Source organism: Coregonus clupeaformis, unplaced genomic scaffold, assembly GCF_020615455.1.
Source record: "Coregonus clupeaformis isolate EN_2021a unplaced genomic scaffold, ASM2061545v1 scaf0097, whole genome shotgun sequence".
Taxonomy (NCBI): Eukaryota; Metazoa; Chordata; class Actinopteri; order Salmoniformes; family Salmonidae; genus Coregonus; species Coregonus clupeaformis.
The window spans coordinates 243,146-258,086 of NW_025533552.1; the positions used below are offsets into that span (position 1 = coordinate 243,146).

Genomic DNA, 14,941 nt, shown 5'->3' on the forward strand with positions numbered 1-14,941 from the left:
GCTCAGGTCATTGCTATCCCAGTACTTCCTGATACAGGTCATGCAGAAGTTGTGTCCACATTGAATAGAGACTGGCTCAGTGAACACATCCATACAGATAGAGCACAGGAACCACTCATCAGAAAGGACACTGCTGGAGGACGCCATATCTAGACAGAGAGAAAAAGTGCAACTGTAATTTTTTTATCTACACTCTTATAAAAATGGGTTCCAAGAAGGTCATTTGCGGAGGGATAGGGTTCTACCAAGAACCGTTTTGATCAGATGAATGCTTTTAGGAAGAAAACTGTTATTTGTAAGTTAAAGGGTGCTATCTAGAATGTGTAACATCATAAGAACTGGTTTGGGAAGAAAGGGTTTTTTGATGCTTCTTTGGAAGATAAGAAGGGTTCAACATAGAACCATATATACTGTAATATTTCACAGCTTGCTCTATTGCAGGGAGATTTTCAGAATTGTTTGTTTTACTCTAATGTATGTGTTTTTGCATGTACTTGGTTGATTAATTTTATGCTCACAAAGATAAATAACATACTGTTTTCTAAACTAATCCTGTCTGTTATTAACTGGATTTATTGCACCCGTTACTGAGATTGTTGTTCCAGGTTAGATGATTGAGGTAGTCTCAGTATTCAATCCATCATTCTGTATACAGGTTGTGGGTGATTAACAATTCCACTTGTTGGATATCCTAACTATGGCTGGATTCCAATATGAATTACACATTACTTTTCAAGCCAGCATAATATGACTTGCATGCCTGATGTGGCCTGTAAACCAGGAGTATAACTAGGTTCTCAAAGAAAGGCCTTATTATATATGTTATGTATTGTCATAAATAACTACATTTTAATGTGTAATTAGGCTGGTGGGTTCTACTCGTTCAAAGAGGGTTCTAGTAATAACCCTCCAAAGATAAAAGGGTTCTCGGTAGAACCCTTCATAGACGGTTCTAGGAAGAACCTTTAGCTGATAAAATGGTTCTTGGTAGAACCCTTCATAGAGGGTTCTAGGTTGAACAATATACAGGGGGTTTCCCTATGAGGACAAACCGAAGAACCCTGTATGGTTCTACTTAGCATCTTTTTTGAGTGTAGAATCAGTCAACTCTGTTGTAGTTTTAGCTTTAGAGTTTCCAACATTGTATTATGGGCAGATACTAGCCAATCTTAATACAGGGTGTTACCATATTACATAGAAAATAGTCCTACAACCAAAGGATGAAGAGTTTAAACATACCGTTGAAAAAATAAAAAAAAAGAGTTGCACACAGTAAACACGAAAAAGTAAAGTAGTTAGTAAACACACTAAAGCTTACCTACAATTTAACTGTCCATGTTAATCTCTCTACTCACCTGCTTGTGTTGGTGGATAATATCTCTGTCCTTTCTGTGAGAAAGTAGACTCTGTGTAAAGGTAGTTAATAGATATTTCTAAAGAGCTGGAGAGAGTTTGGTACCGTGCACAATACACTGTATACTTTTAGTTTCATTTCAGCAAAGTGACATTGCAATTATCCTCCCCATCCACTGTTCTTCATGGAGCAGTTAACCCCTTCCATGGCTGAACTCTCTGATGCCAGTTCTCCATTGTCTGTAGAGTATGAATTTATAGCATATATATATATAGATATATATATATACTGTATATTTGGATTTAATTCAAGAATCAGAATCATTATTTAAATTGTTGTCTGTGTGACTGTCCACTGTCATGTTTCCTCTCATTCACTCACATTCTTTAATGATCTTCAAAATGAGTGTCATTCATGTTATTGAATGGTTCAGACAGGCAGACACAATGTGCCATATCTTGTGACTTTATTTGTTAGTGAAAATCTTTTGATAAGTAAATATAGTGATGAGTCAGAAAAAACCACAGAAACAGACCATTACACACACCCCAATATCACATATATTTCTGTACATGACTGAATAACACTTTTATCATTATTCAACTGGATTTAATTATCTAGACATCCTGAATGTTACTCAGTGTCCATTACAGCTTTTGAGGATCAACAGAGATTAACAGTGCATATACTATCTAGGTAAAACAAATATATAGTGCTGATATTATCTGATAAAAACAATGCAACAGTAAAGATGTGACTGATTTATGTGTCAGACAACATGAACGTTTACTGGCCAATACGGCCATGTTGTTTTAGGTACCAGTCTGGAATATATGGCATTGAGAGACCTTTGTCCATACATGCCTCATATCACGTTTCTTTATAGATCGGTCATTCAGTGCCAGAGGAGTAGCGTTTTAAGTATTTTTATGGTGGAATATCCATCATTGCGGACCTTATGGATCCCTAAGGCAAATTTGTTCCTTGTGAGGAGAGGGACTGATGTACCGAATTTCATGACTTTTGGACATTCTGGGTGAGGTGCGTGACCATTCAAAATGTTAATTTTTAATTGCTTGTTATAGTGCCTCCATCTGGTCAATCTGTGTCATTTTGAAAATGCCGGATCTCTATAGCAAGACGCATCATACAACCAAGTTTAATAAAAAATGGGCCATTCCAGTCTGAAATATCGCGCGTGACAAACGTATGAACGTGCTAACGGACGGAGACAGATCCAAAGTCCCCTCCCCGATTTCATTGTGGGGGACAATAATCAGAACATCCTCTGAATTCTCTCTCCCAGATATGAAGTCATACGTTGTTGTGAGCCTGAGAGATTTGGTAATACAGGTAGACTATGTTACATTGCTGCTGCATTCTGCACTACTCATGTCTAACAGACTGACAATGTTACAGGCTTTGGTTTTCCATTTATATTTAGAGGTTAGACGTTAGCACGTGTGGTGCACTGATTGGTGTCACCTCGTTAGTCAATATGTATTACACCTGTGCTGGTTTGCCATCTCGTTAGTGGGAAGGTGTTTCACCTGTGCTGGCCCAGGTGATATTTAAGAGTGGCCGGCCCTGTGCTCCATTTGTCTTGAGAGATGTAGAGGGTTAACACCTTTCGTTGGCGCTCCCCATTTGAGTTCTAAAAGTACAATCCTTTATCTGATCTTACCTGTTTTGCTCCACCATTTTCTTTTGCTTCCTGTCTTTGTTAGTTTCCCCTTCTGTTTGAGCAACATTTTTGGTTTTCTTACTGGGAAACTTAAAAACAGATCGGCTACTGATAACAAACAACATCAGTTAATAAAATACAGTGAAATATTCTCTAATTGAGGTACTTATTTTACAGGTCAGTTAATTTCAGGTTCAAACTCTGTGTGATTGACAGGAGAGATGATTAGAGGAGTAGAGTTTTTACCACCATAATTGAGCAAAGGGCTGAAGTATGGATAGAGTTTCTCAGTGAAGGTGTAGCCAGTGAAAGAGTAGATATGAGACCTGGCCTCCACATCATAAAAGGAAACCTGCCCCTCCTCATAATCCACAAACACCCCCACCTTCTGGGGCTTCTCTCTCAGGTAGAGGTGGACACGGGTCGGGGCACAAGCTATGTACTTACTCCCATCCCTCAGGATCACTGCCCAGCGTCCATTATCAGGGCTCAATGTGACAGTCCCCTTTCTGTTGACAGACTCTCTGGCCACTCCTAAATTCCACTCAGTCTTCCCTGTAACAGTCACCTCATAGTAGAATCTCCCTGAGGAGAAGCCTTTTTTTCCCAAGACATTAACGGCAGAATCAAACCTCTTTGGGTTATCAGGGAGATCCTGTTTTTTGTCTCCAGTTCTCACTTCTTTCCCATTCTTAGACAGTATGAGCCAGGGGCTTGCGGTATCAGGGTCCAAAGTAACATCCACTGCATACTGCTGAATCCTCTTCAGCTCAGCATCACACAACCTCTTCATCTCACTCATGACTGTCTCTTCTAGCCAAGACACAGCTCTCCTCACAGTCTCCACACACAGATCACTGTCCTTGGTGAGTGGAGGGTTGCACAGGGATGGGAAGCTCTGGAGGAGGTTTAGGTGGTCCTCAGTGTGTGAGAGCTGCTCAAGGTCAATGCTTCTTCTCTTTAGCTCAGTGATTTCCTTCTCCAGCTCTTTAATGATACCTTAAGCCTTCCTCAGTGAACACATCCGGACAGATAGAGCACAGGAACTTTTCTTCATACAGGACTGCTGGAGGACGCCATATATAGACAGAGAAAAAAAGTCAAACTGTAAAAAACGTATAATCTAGAATCAGTCAAGTAAATTGTAGTTTTAGCTTTAGAGTTTCCTACATTGCGTTATGGGCGGATACTAGCCAATCTAGACACAAGTTGTTACCATATAAAATAGAAAATAGTTCCATAACCAGAGAATAAAGAGTTTTAATATACTGTTGGAAAAGAAAAAAGATTTTCACACATCAAGCATGGTTAAGCTTTATCTTCAATTTATCTGGCCATGTTAATCTATCTACTCACCTGCATGTGTTTCTGGGTAATATCTCTGTCTTTTCTGTGAGATAGTAGACTCAGTGTATTTAATAGATATTCCTGAAGAGCTGGAGAGAGTTTGGTCCGCTCATAATACACTGTATACTTAAGTTTCATTTCAGCAAAGTGACATTGAAATGGTCCTCCCCTCTCCCTGGAACAGTTAACTCCTTACATGGCTGAACTCTCTCAGATGCCAGTTTTCCATTGTCTGTAGATTATACATTTCATAGCATGGATATTTTTATTTAGATTTAAGTCAATAATACATTATTTAAGTCAAGGTGCCTGTGTGAGTTTCCACTGTCATATTTCTCTTGATCTCTTTCGGCATTCACTCACTAATTCTTTACCTTTATTTTCACAATAAGTGTTATTCATGTTATTATCAGATCAGACAGGCAGACAGACAATGTGCAATAACATGTACATTAATTTTTTTGTAAAAATATATATTTGAGAATTAGATACAGTTATGATGAGTCAGAAACAGACCATTACACACACCCCAATATCACATAGATTCGCCCCCTCCCTCCCCCAAACAAAATGACATCCAATTCAATCATATTGCATAGAATAAGGCTACATTAACCACCACATAATTTACATGTCCATATTATATCAACCAGACACCACAGTGGCATAAGTCTACTATTCCAAACTGATGTTATAAATATCCATCAGTATTCTAAAGCTCTGGAACTGTACTAGACTGAATACCAATTTGATCACTTTTCAACTGGTTTAAAAAAAACGGAATGTTACTCAATGTTCATTACAGCTAATGAGGATCAACAGAGATATAACGTGTGCATAATATCTACACTCATAGAAAAAAGGATTCCAAAAGGGTTGTTTGCGGAGGGATAGGGTTCTACCAAGATCCGTTTTGATCAGAAGAATCCTTTTTGGAAGAAAGGGTTCTTTGATGACTCTTTGGAAGGCAAGAAGGGTTCTACATAGAACCATATATAATATTTCCCAGCATGCTCTATTGCAGGGAGATTTTCAGAATTGTTTGTTTTACTGTAATATCTGTGTTTTTGCATGTGTATTGATTGGTTGTGTCACACCCTGGCTCTGGGACTCATTATGTTGAGCCAGGGTGTGTTCATTCTATGTGTTCTGTTTCTATGTTTGACTGAGTGACTCCCAATCAGAGGCAACGAGTGTCAGCTGTTTGCTGGTTGTCTCTGATTGGGAGCCATATTTAACTGTCTGTGTTTCACTTTGGGTTTGTGGGTTTTTGTTCCGTGTTCGGTCAGTGTCACTATGGACTTCACGAGTCGTGTTTTGTTTAGAAACTTTAACTAATTAAAGTCATGTTTGTTTCTCACGCTGCGCCTTGGTCTACTCATTACTACGACGATCGTGACAGGTTGATTAATTGTATGCTATACAAAGATAACATCTAAACTAATCCAATCTGTTTGTAATTTGATTTATTGCACCTGTTACTGAGATCGTTGTTCCAGTTTAAATGATTGAGGTAGTCTTGCGGTAACTTGTTATGAGTCTGAGATTTGGTAATACAGAGATCCTGTGTTACATTGCTGCTGCATTCTGTACTCATCATGTCTAACAGACTGACAGATGGACTTCTGATTATAACAAACAACAACCATATCAGTAATACACTACAGTGAAATATTTTTTCATAAAAGAAAACTCTAATTTAGGTACAAATTGTACATGTCAGTTACTTTCAGGTTCAAACTCAGTCTGTGTGATTGACAGAAGAGATTATCAGAGGGGCAGAGTTTTTACCAAAATGATAAACGGCGGGGTTGAAGCATGGATAGAGTTTCTCAGTGAAGGTGCAGCCAGTGAAAGAGTAGATATGAGACCTGGCATCCACATCTTAAAAGGAGACCTGCCCCTCCTCATAATCCACAAATACCCCCACCTTCTGGGGCTTCTCTCTCAGGTAGAGGGGGGTAAAGATGGGGGCACAAGCTGCGTACTTACTCCTATCCGTCAGGACCACAGCCCAGCATCCACTATCAGGGCACAGTGTGATATTCCTCTTCCTGTTTATGGACTCTCTGGCTACTCCTAAACTCCATCCAGTCTTCCCTGTAACAGTCACCTCATAGTAAAATCTCCCTGAGGAGAAACCCTCCTTTCCCAAGACTATAAGGACAGGATCAAACCTCTTTGGGTTATCAGGGAGATTCTGTTGTGTGTCTCCATGTCTTACTTGTTTCCCATCCTCAGACAGGATGAGTTCACGTTGTGCTGTATTAGGGTCCAGAGTAACATCCACTGCATACTGCTGCATCCTCTTCAGTTTAATTTCAGGCAGCTTCTCAATCTCTTTATTCAGTGTCTCCTCCAGCTGACACACCACTCTCCTCAAAGTCATCACACACAGATCGCTGTGAACACTGATCTCAGACCAGTCCTTGGTGGGTGGAGGGGTGCACAGGGATGGGAAGCTCTGGACTAGATGGAGGTGGTCCTCAGTGTGTGAGATCTGCACCAGTTCAGTGCTTCTCCTCTTTAGCTCAGTGATTTCCTGCTCCAGCTCTTTAATGAGTCCTTCAGCCTGCATTTCTGCTTCTTTCTGCTTCTTCTCAATAACCTCAATGAGATCAGCCTGGTTCTTTTCAATGGAGCGCACCAGAGCAGTGAATACCTTAACGCTGTCCGCTATCTCTCTCTCTGCATCTCTCTTGCTGAGCTCTACTGATTGTTTTATCTCCTGAACCTTCTCCAGTCGCTCCTGGATCTTCTGCTGCACTTTTGCCTCTGTTTTTTCTAATTTACCCTTCCTCTCTCCAAACTCTTCCTCTAGAGGCACCATATTATGAGTCTTGTGGTCTGTTTTTATGCACAAGACACAAACACACATCTGGTCAGTCCTACAGAACAACTCCAGGAGTCTCTCGTGTGTCTTGCATATCCTGTCTTCCAGGTTCTGAACAGGGTCGATCAGCTTGTGTCTCCTTAAGGCTGCGACTCTCTGATGAGTCTCCAGGTGAGTCTCACAGTAAGAGGTCAGACACACCAGGCAGGACTTCAGGGCCTTGAGCTTCATCTCAGTGCAGATTTCACAGGACACTTCTCCAGGTTTGGCAGGGCATTGGTCTGGGCTGCTGGGAGCTTTCCTTTTATCTGACTTCCTGAACTGAGCAGCCATCTCAGAAATGAAAGCATTAACAAAGAGATCTGGTCTCTTATCAAATGTATTTTTACACATGGGGCACTGGCACAGGTCATTGCTATCCCAGTACTTCCTGATACAGGTCATGCAGAAGTTGTGTCCACATTGAATAGAGACTGGCTCAGTGAACACATCCATATAGATAGAGCACAGGAACCACTCATCAAAAAGGACAATGCTGGAGGACGCCATATCTACACTCTTATAAAAATGTGTTCCAAGAAGGTCATTTGCGGAGGGATAGGGTTCTACCAAGAACCGTTTTGATCAGATGAATGCTTTTTGGAAGAAAACTGTTATTTGTAAGTCAAAGGGTGCTATCTAGAATGTGTAACATCCTAAGAACTGGTTTGGGAAGAAAGGTTTTTTTTTATGATTATTTGGAGGGCAAGAAGGGTTCTTTGGAAGGTGAGAAGGGTTCTTTGGAAGGCAAGGGTTCGACATAGAACCATATGTACTGTAATATTTCACAGACTTCTCTATTGCATGTACTTTGATTGGTTGATTAATTTTATGGTTCACAAAGATAAATAACATACTGTTTTCTAAACTAATCCTGTCTGTTATTAACTGGATTTATGCACCCGTTACTGAGATTGTTGTTCCAGGTTAGATGATTGAGGTAGTCTCAGTATTCAAGCCTCCCTACCCTGGCAGTCATTCTGAATACATTTACATTTACATTTTACATTTTAGTAATTTAGCAGACGCAGGTTGCGGATGATTAACAATTCCACTTGCTGGATATCCTAACTATGGCTGGATTCCAATATGAATTACACATTACATTGCAAGCCAGCATAATATGAATGACAGGCCTGATGTGGCCTGTAAACCAGGAGCTTCCTAACACCACTGTGTTAGGGTATACAGTGCCTTGCAAAAGTATTCATCCCGCTTGGTGTTTTTCCTATTTTGTTGCATTACAACCTGTTATTTAATTTGATTTTTATTTCATGAAATGGACATACACAAAATAGTCAAAATTGGTGAAGTGAAATGAAAAAAATAACATGTTAAATAATGGGAAAGTGGTGTGTGAATATGTATTCTCCCCCTTTGCTATGAAGCCCCTAAAAAAGATCTGGTGCAACCATTTACCTTCAGAAGTCACATAATTAGTTAAATAAAGTCCACCTGTGTGCAATCTAAGTGTCACATGATCTGTCACATGATCTCAGTATATATACACCTGTTCTGAAAGGCCTCAGAGTCTGCAACACCACTAAGCAAGGGGCACCACCAAGCAAGTAGCACCATAATAATAATATAATAATAATATGCCATTTAGCAGACGCTTTTATCCAAAGCGACTTACAGTCATGCGTGCATACATTTTTGTGTATGGGTGGTCCCGGGGATCGAACCCACTACCTTGGCGTTACAAGCGCCGTGCTCTACCAGCTGAGCTACAGAGGACCACACCATGAAGACCAAGGAGCTCTCAAACAGGTCAGGGACAAAGTTGTGGAGAAGTACAGATCAGGGTTGGCTTATAAAAAAATATCAGAAATTTTGAACATCCCACGGACAACAATTAAATCCATTATTAAAAAATGGAAAGAATATGGCACCACAACAAACCTGCCAAGAGAGGGCCCCCCACCAAAACTCACGGACCAGGGAAGGAGGGCATTCATCAGAGAGGCAACAGAGACCAAAGATAACCCTGAAGGTGCCGTAAAGCTCCACAGCGGAGATTGGAGTATCTGTCCATAGGACCACTTTAAGCCGTACACTCCACAGAGCTGGGCTTTACGGAAGAGTGGCCAGAAAAAAGCCATTGCTTATAGAAAAAAATAAGCAAACACATTTGGTCATCGCCATAGGCATGTTGGAGACTCCCCAAACATATGGAAGAAGGTACTCTGGTCAGATGAGACTAAAATTGAACTTTTTGGCCATCAAGGAAAACGCTATGTCTGGCACAAACCCAACACCTCTCATCACCCTGAGAACACCATCCCCACAGTGAAGCATGGTGGTGGCAGCATCATGCTGTGGGGATGTTTTTCATCAGCAGGGACTGGGAAACTGGTTAGAATTGAAGGAATGATGGATGGCGCTAAATACAGGGAAATTCCTTCCAGCAGGACAATGACCCTAAGCATACTTCTAAAGCAACACTCGAGTGGTTTAAGGGGAAACATTTAAATGTCTTGGAATGGCCTAGTCAAAGCCCAGACCTCAATCCAATTGAGAATCTGTGGTATGACTTAAAGATTGCTGTACACCAGCGAAACCCATCCAACTTGAAGGAGCTGGAGCAGTTTTGCCTTGAAAAATTTGCAAAAATCCCAGTGGCTAGATGTGCCAAGCTTACAGAGACATACCCCAAAAGACTTGCAGCTGTAATTGCTGCAAAAGGTGGCTCTACAAAGTATTGACTTTGTGGGTGGGTATTAATAGTTATGCACGCTCAAGTTTTAATTTTTTTTTTTTCTTATTTCACAATACAAATATTTTGCATCTTCAAAGTTGTAGGCATGTTGTGGAAATCAGATGATACAAACCCCCCAAAAATCTAGTTTAATTCTAGGTTGTAAGACAACAAAATAGGAAAAATGCCAAGGGGGTGAATACTTTCGCAAGCAACTGTAACTAGGTTCTCAAAGAAAGGCCTTATTATATATGTTATGTATTGTTATAAATAACTACATTCTAAAGGCTAATTAGGCTGGTGGGTTCTACTTGTTCATAGAGGGTTCTAGTAATAACCCTCCAAAGATAAAAGGGTTATTGGTAGAACTCTTCATAAACGAGTTCTAGGTTTAACCATATACAGGGGGTTTCCCTATGAGGACAAACCGAAGAACATGGTTCTACTTTTTTTCTAAGAGTGTAGAATCAGTCAACTCTGTTGTAGTTTTAGCTTTAGAGTTTCCAACATTGCATTATGGGCAGATACTAGCCAATCTTGATACAGGGTGTTACCATATTACATAGAAAATAGTCCTATATCCAAAGGATGAAGAGTTTAAACATATGGTTGAAAAAAATTTAAAAAAGATTTGCACACAGTAAACACGAAAAAGTAAAGTAGTTAGTAAACACACTAAAGCTTACCTACAATTTAACTGCATGTTAATCTCTCTACTCACCTGCTTGTGTTGGTGGATAATATCTCTGTCCTTTCTGTGAGAAAGTAGACTCTGTGTAAAGGTAGTTAATAGATATTTCTAAAGAGCTGGAGATAGTTTGGTACCGTGCACAATACACTGTATACTTTTAGTTTCATTTCAGCAAAGTGACATTGCAATTATCCTCCCCATCCACTGTTCTTCATGGAGCAGTTAACCCCTTACATGGCTGAACTCTCTGATGCCAGTTCTCCATTGTCTGTAGAGTATGAATTTATAGCATATATATACAGTGGGGGAAAAAAGTATTTAGTCAGCCACCAAATGTGCAAGTTCTCCCACTTAAAAAGATGAGAGGCCTGTAATTTTCATCATAAGTACACGTCAACTATGACAGACGAATTGAGGAAAAAAATCCAGAAAATCACATTGTAGGATTTTTAATGAATTTATTTGCAAATTATGGTGGAAAATAAGTATTTGGTCACCTACAAACAAGCAAGATTTCTGGCTCTCACAGACCTGTAACTTCTTCTTTAAGAGGCTCCTCTGTCCTCCACTTGTTACCTGTATTAATGGCACCTGTTTGAACTTGTTATCAGTGTAAAAGACACCTGTCCACAACCTCAAACAGTCACACTCCAAACTCCACTATGGCCAAGACCAAAGAGCTGTCAAAGGACACCAGAAACAAAATTGTAGACCTGCACCAGGCTGGGAAGACTGAATCTGCAATAGGTAAGCAGCTTGGTTTGAAGAAATCAACTGTGGGAGCAATTATTAGGAAATGGAAGACATACAAGACCACTGATAATCTCCCTCGATCTGGGGCTCCACGCAAGATCTCACCCCGTGGGGTCAAAATGATCACAAGAACGGTGAGCAAAAATCCCAGAACCACACGGGGGGACCTAGTGAATGACCTGCAGAGAGCTGGGACCAAAGTAACAAAGCCTACCATCAGTAACACACTACGCTGCCAGGGACTCAAATCCTGCATTGCCAGACGTGTCCCCCTGCTTAAGCCAGTACATGTCCAGGCCTGTCTGAAGTTTGCTAGAGTGCATTTGGATGATCCAGAAGAGGATTGGGAGAATGTCATATGGTCAGATGAAACCAAAATAGAACTTTTTTAGTAAAAACTCAACTCGTCGTGTTTGGAGGACAAAGAATGCTGAGTTGCATCCAAAGAACACCATACCTACTGTGAAGCATGGGGGTGGAAACATCATGCTTTGGGGGTGTTTTTCTGCAAAGGGACCAGGACGACTGATCTCTGTGAAGGAAAGAATGAATGGGGCCATGTATCGTGAGATTTTGAGTGAAAACCTCCTTCCATCAGCAAGGGCATTGAAGATGAAACGTGGCTGGGTCTTTCAGCATGACAATGATCCCAAACACACCGCCCGGGCAACGAAGGAGTGGCTTCGTAAGAAGCATTTCAAGGTCCTGGAGTGGCCTAGCCAGTCTTCAGATCTCAACCCCATAGAAAATCTTTGGAGGGAGTTGAAAGTCCGTGTTGCCCAGCGACAGCCCCAAAACATCACTGCTCTAGAGGAGATCTGCATGGAGGAATAGGCCAAAATACCAGCAACAGTGTGTGAAAACCTTGTGAAGACTTACAGAAAACATTTGACCTGTGTCATTGCCAACAAAGGGTATATAACAAAGTATTGTGAAACTTTTGTTATTGACCAAATACTTATTTTCCACCATAATTTGCAAATAAATTCATTAAAAATCCTACAATGTGATTTTCTGGATTTTTTTTTCTCATTTTGTCTGTCATAGTTGACGTGTACCTATGATGAAAATTACAGGACTCTCTCATCTTTTTAAGTGGGAGAACTTGCACAATTGGTGGCTGACTAAATACTTTTTTCCCCCACTGTATATAAATACATACATACATAATTTATATTTGGATTTAATTCAAGAATCAGAATCATTATTTAAATCGTTGTCTGTGTCACTGTCCACTGTCATATTTTCATATTTCTTTCATCTTTCAATCACTCATATTCTTTAACGATTTTCAAAATGAATGTCATTCATGTTATTGAAAGTTCAGACAGGCCGATACACAAGGTGTCTTGTGACTTTATTTGTTAGTGAAAATCTTTTGATAAGTATATATAGTGATGATGAGTCAACAAAACCACAGAAACAGACCATTACACACACACCAATATCACATATATTTCTGTTACAAGACTGAATACCACTTTTATCACTATTCAACTGAATTTAATTATCTAGACATCCTGAATGTTACTCAGTGTCCATTACAGCTTTTGAGGATCAACAGAGATATACAGTGCATATACTATCTAGATAAAACAAATATATAGTGCTGATATTATCTGATAAAAACAATGCAACAGTAAACATTTAATCCCTATTTAATTTCTGAAAGAACAAACCTTTATCTGATCTTACTTGTTTATGTTTTGTTCCACCATTTTGGTTTGCTTCCTGTCTTTGTTTGGTGTGGATAGCCTGTTAGTGGGCACTCATTGTGGGTGTCTTTTAGGTCCCAGTAGTTACGAGTCAACTTTCAGTTGACACCCTCATGAATGTCTTTTAGAACCCCTCCTAAAACCCCACCTGTTTCGTTTGGAGTCAGTGACTCTGTTAATTCCCCCTTCTGTTTGAGTGACATTTTTGGTGGGGAACTTAAAAATAGATAGGCTACTGATAATACTAAACAACAGTTAATAAACTACAGTGAAATATTCTCCCTGGTGTATAAAAGATTACTCTAATTGAGGTACTAATTTTACAGGTCAGTTACTTTCAGGTTCAAACTCAGTTTGTGTGATTGACAGGAGAGATTATCAGAGAGGCAGACTTTTTACCACCATAATTAAGGCTAGGGCTCAAGTATGGAAATATTTTCTCAGTGAATATGTAGCCAGTAAAATAGTAGATATGAGACCTGGCCTCCACATCACAAAAAGAGACCTGACCCTCCTCATAATCAACAATCACCCCCAACTTCTGGGGCTTCTCTCAAGTAAAGGGTTTCATTGTTCCTCTTATCAAATGTATTTTTACACGTGGGGCACTGACACAGATCATTGCTATCCCAGTACTTCCTGATACAGGGCATGCAGAAGTTGTGTCCACATTGAATAGAGACCAGCTCAGTGAACACATCCAGACAGATGGAGCACAGGAACTGCTCTTCAGACAGGGGACTGCTGGAGGACGCCATGTCTAGACGGAGAAAAAAAGTCAAACTGTAAAAAATAATCTAGAATAAGTCAGCTCTCTGTAGTTTTAGATTTAGAGTTTCCAACTTTGCATTATGGGCAGATACTAGCCAATCTTGATAGAAGTTGCTACCATATAACACTGAATCTTATCTTGAACTTAACTATCCTTTTTCGTTTCTCTACTCACCTGGATGTGTTTGTTGTTAATTTAATATCTCTGTCCTTTCTGTGAGATATGAGACATGGTGAATAGCTATTTAATAGATGTTTCTGAAGAGAGTTTGGTCTCCAAGACAATATATTGTGTACTTTAGTTTCACTTCAGCAAAGTGACATTTACATGCTCCTCCCCACCCAATACTGCTATGCATTTATTTTTCTGGAAAAGTTAACCCCTTACTTGGCTAAACTCTCTGATGCAAGCTTACCATTGTCTGTAGAGTATGGATTTATAGCATGGATATACTTATTTAGATTTATGTCAAGAATATATTATTTAAGTTGAGGTGACTGTCTGTCCAGTGTCATATTTTCTCGTCTTTCAATCACTCATTCACTCACTAATTCTTTAACTCTATTTTCACAATGAATGTCATTCAAGTTATTATAAGTTCAGACAGACAGACAGACAAAGTACAATAACATGTGACTTAATTTTTTTGTGAAAATGTATCTTTGAAAGTGATGATGAGTCAGCAAAACCACACAAACAGACCATTACCAACACCCCAATATCACATGGATTCTCAAACAAAATGACATTCAATTAAATCATTTTTCATAGAATAAGGCTACATCAATCACCTCATTATGTATATTTCCATATTATAGCAGACATCACAGTGGCATACGTCTACTATTCCAAACTGATGTCATAAATATCCATCACTATTATAAAGGTCTGGGACTGTACTAGACTGAATACCAATTTTATCACTATTCAACTGAATGTAATTATCTAGACATCCTGAATGTTACTCAGTGTCCATTACAGCTATTGAGGATCAACAGAGAAATACAGTGCATATAAAAATAAAATAAAAATAAAATAAAATTTTATTGGTCACA

The 14,941-nt window shown here is 39.6% G+C and overlaps 2 protein-coding genes, 1 long non-coding RNA gene and 1 pseudogene across 6 annotated transcripts in view; 1 reads left to right on the forward strand and 3 right to left on the reverse strand.

Moving 5' to 3' along the window:
- LOC121549722 (voltage-dependent calcium channel subunit alpha-2/delta-1) overlaps nucleotides 1-14,941 on the forward strand; it is a 208,016-nt gene that overhangs the window by 120,036 nt on the left and 73,039 nt on the right. The window lies entirely within an intron of this gene.
- Nucleotides 1,804-10,765, reverse strand: LOC123483375 (erythroid membrane-associated protein-like). 3 transcript variants are annotated; one of them, XM_045213319.1, is made up of 2 exons: nucleotides 10,677-10,765; nucleotides 1,804-4,617 (listed from the first exon to the last, which is right to left on the reverse strand). In XM_045213319.1, the coding sequence occupies exon 2, from the start codon at nucleotides 3,838-3,840 to the stop codon at nucleotides 3,217-3,219; it is 624 nt and encodes a 207-aa protein (XP_045069254.1). In that variant the 5' UTR covers nucleotides 3,841-4,617; nucleotides 10,677-10,765; the 3' UTR covers nucleotides 1,804-3,216. The 3 variants fall into 3 exon arrangements, with proteins under 3 accessions (XP_045069254.1, XP_045069256.1, XP_045069255.1); XM_045213321.1 differs by having other exon boundaries at nucleotides 1,804-4,104; nucleotides 10,677-10,759; XM_045213320.1 differs by lacking the exon at nucleotides 10,677-10,765 and having other exon boundaries at nucleotides 1,804-4,104; nucleotides 4,395-4,713.
- On the reverse strand, nucleotides 6,127-7,767 carry LOC121549749 (annotated as a pseudogene).
- LOC121549757 lies at nucleotides 12,738-14,144 on the reverse strand. Its single transcript, XR_005996863.1, has 2 exons — nucleotides 14,061-14,144; nucleotides 12,738-13,874 (listed from the first exon to the last, which is right to left on the reverse strand). It is a non-coding gene; the product is annotated as an uncharacterized LOC121549757 (long non-coding RNA).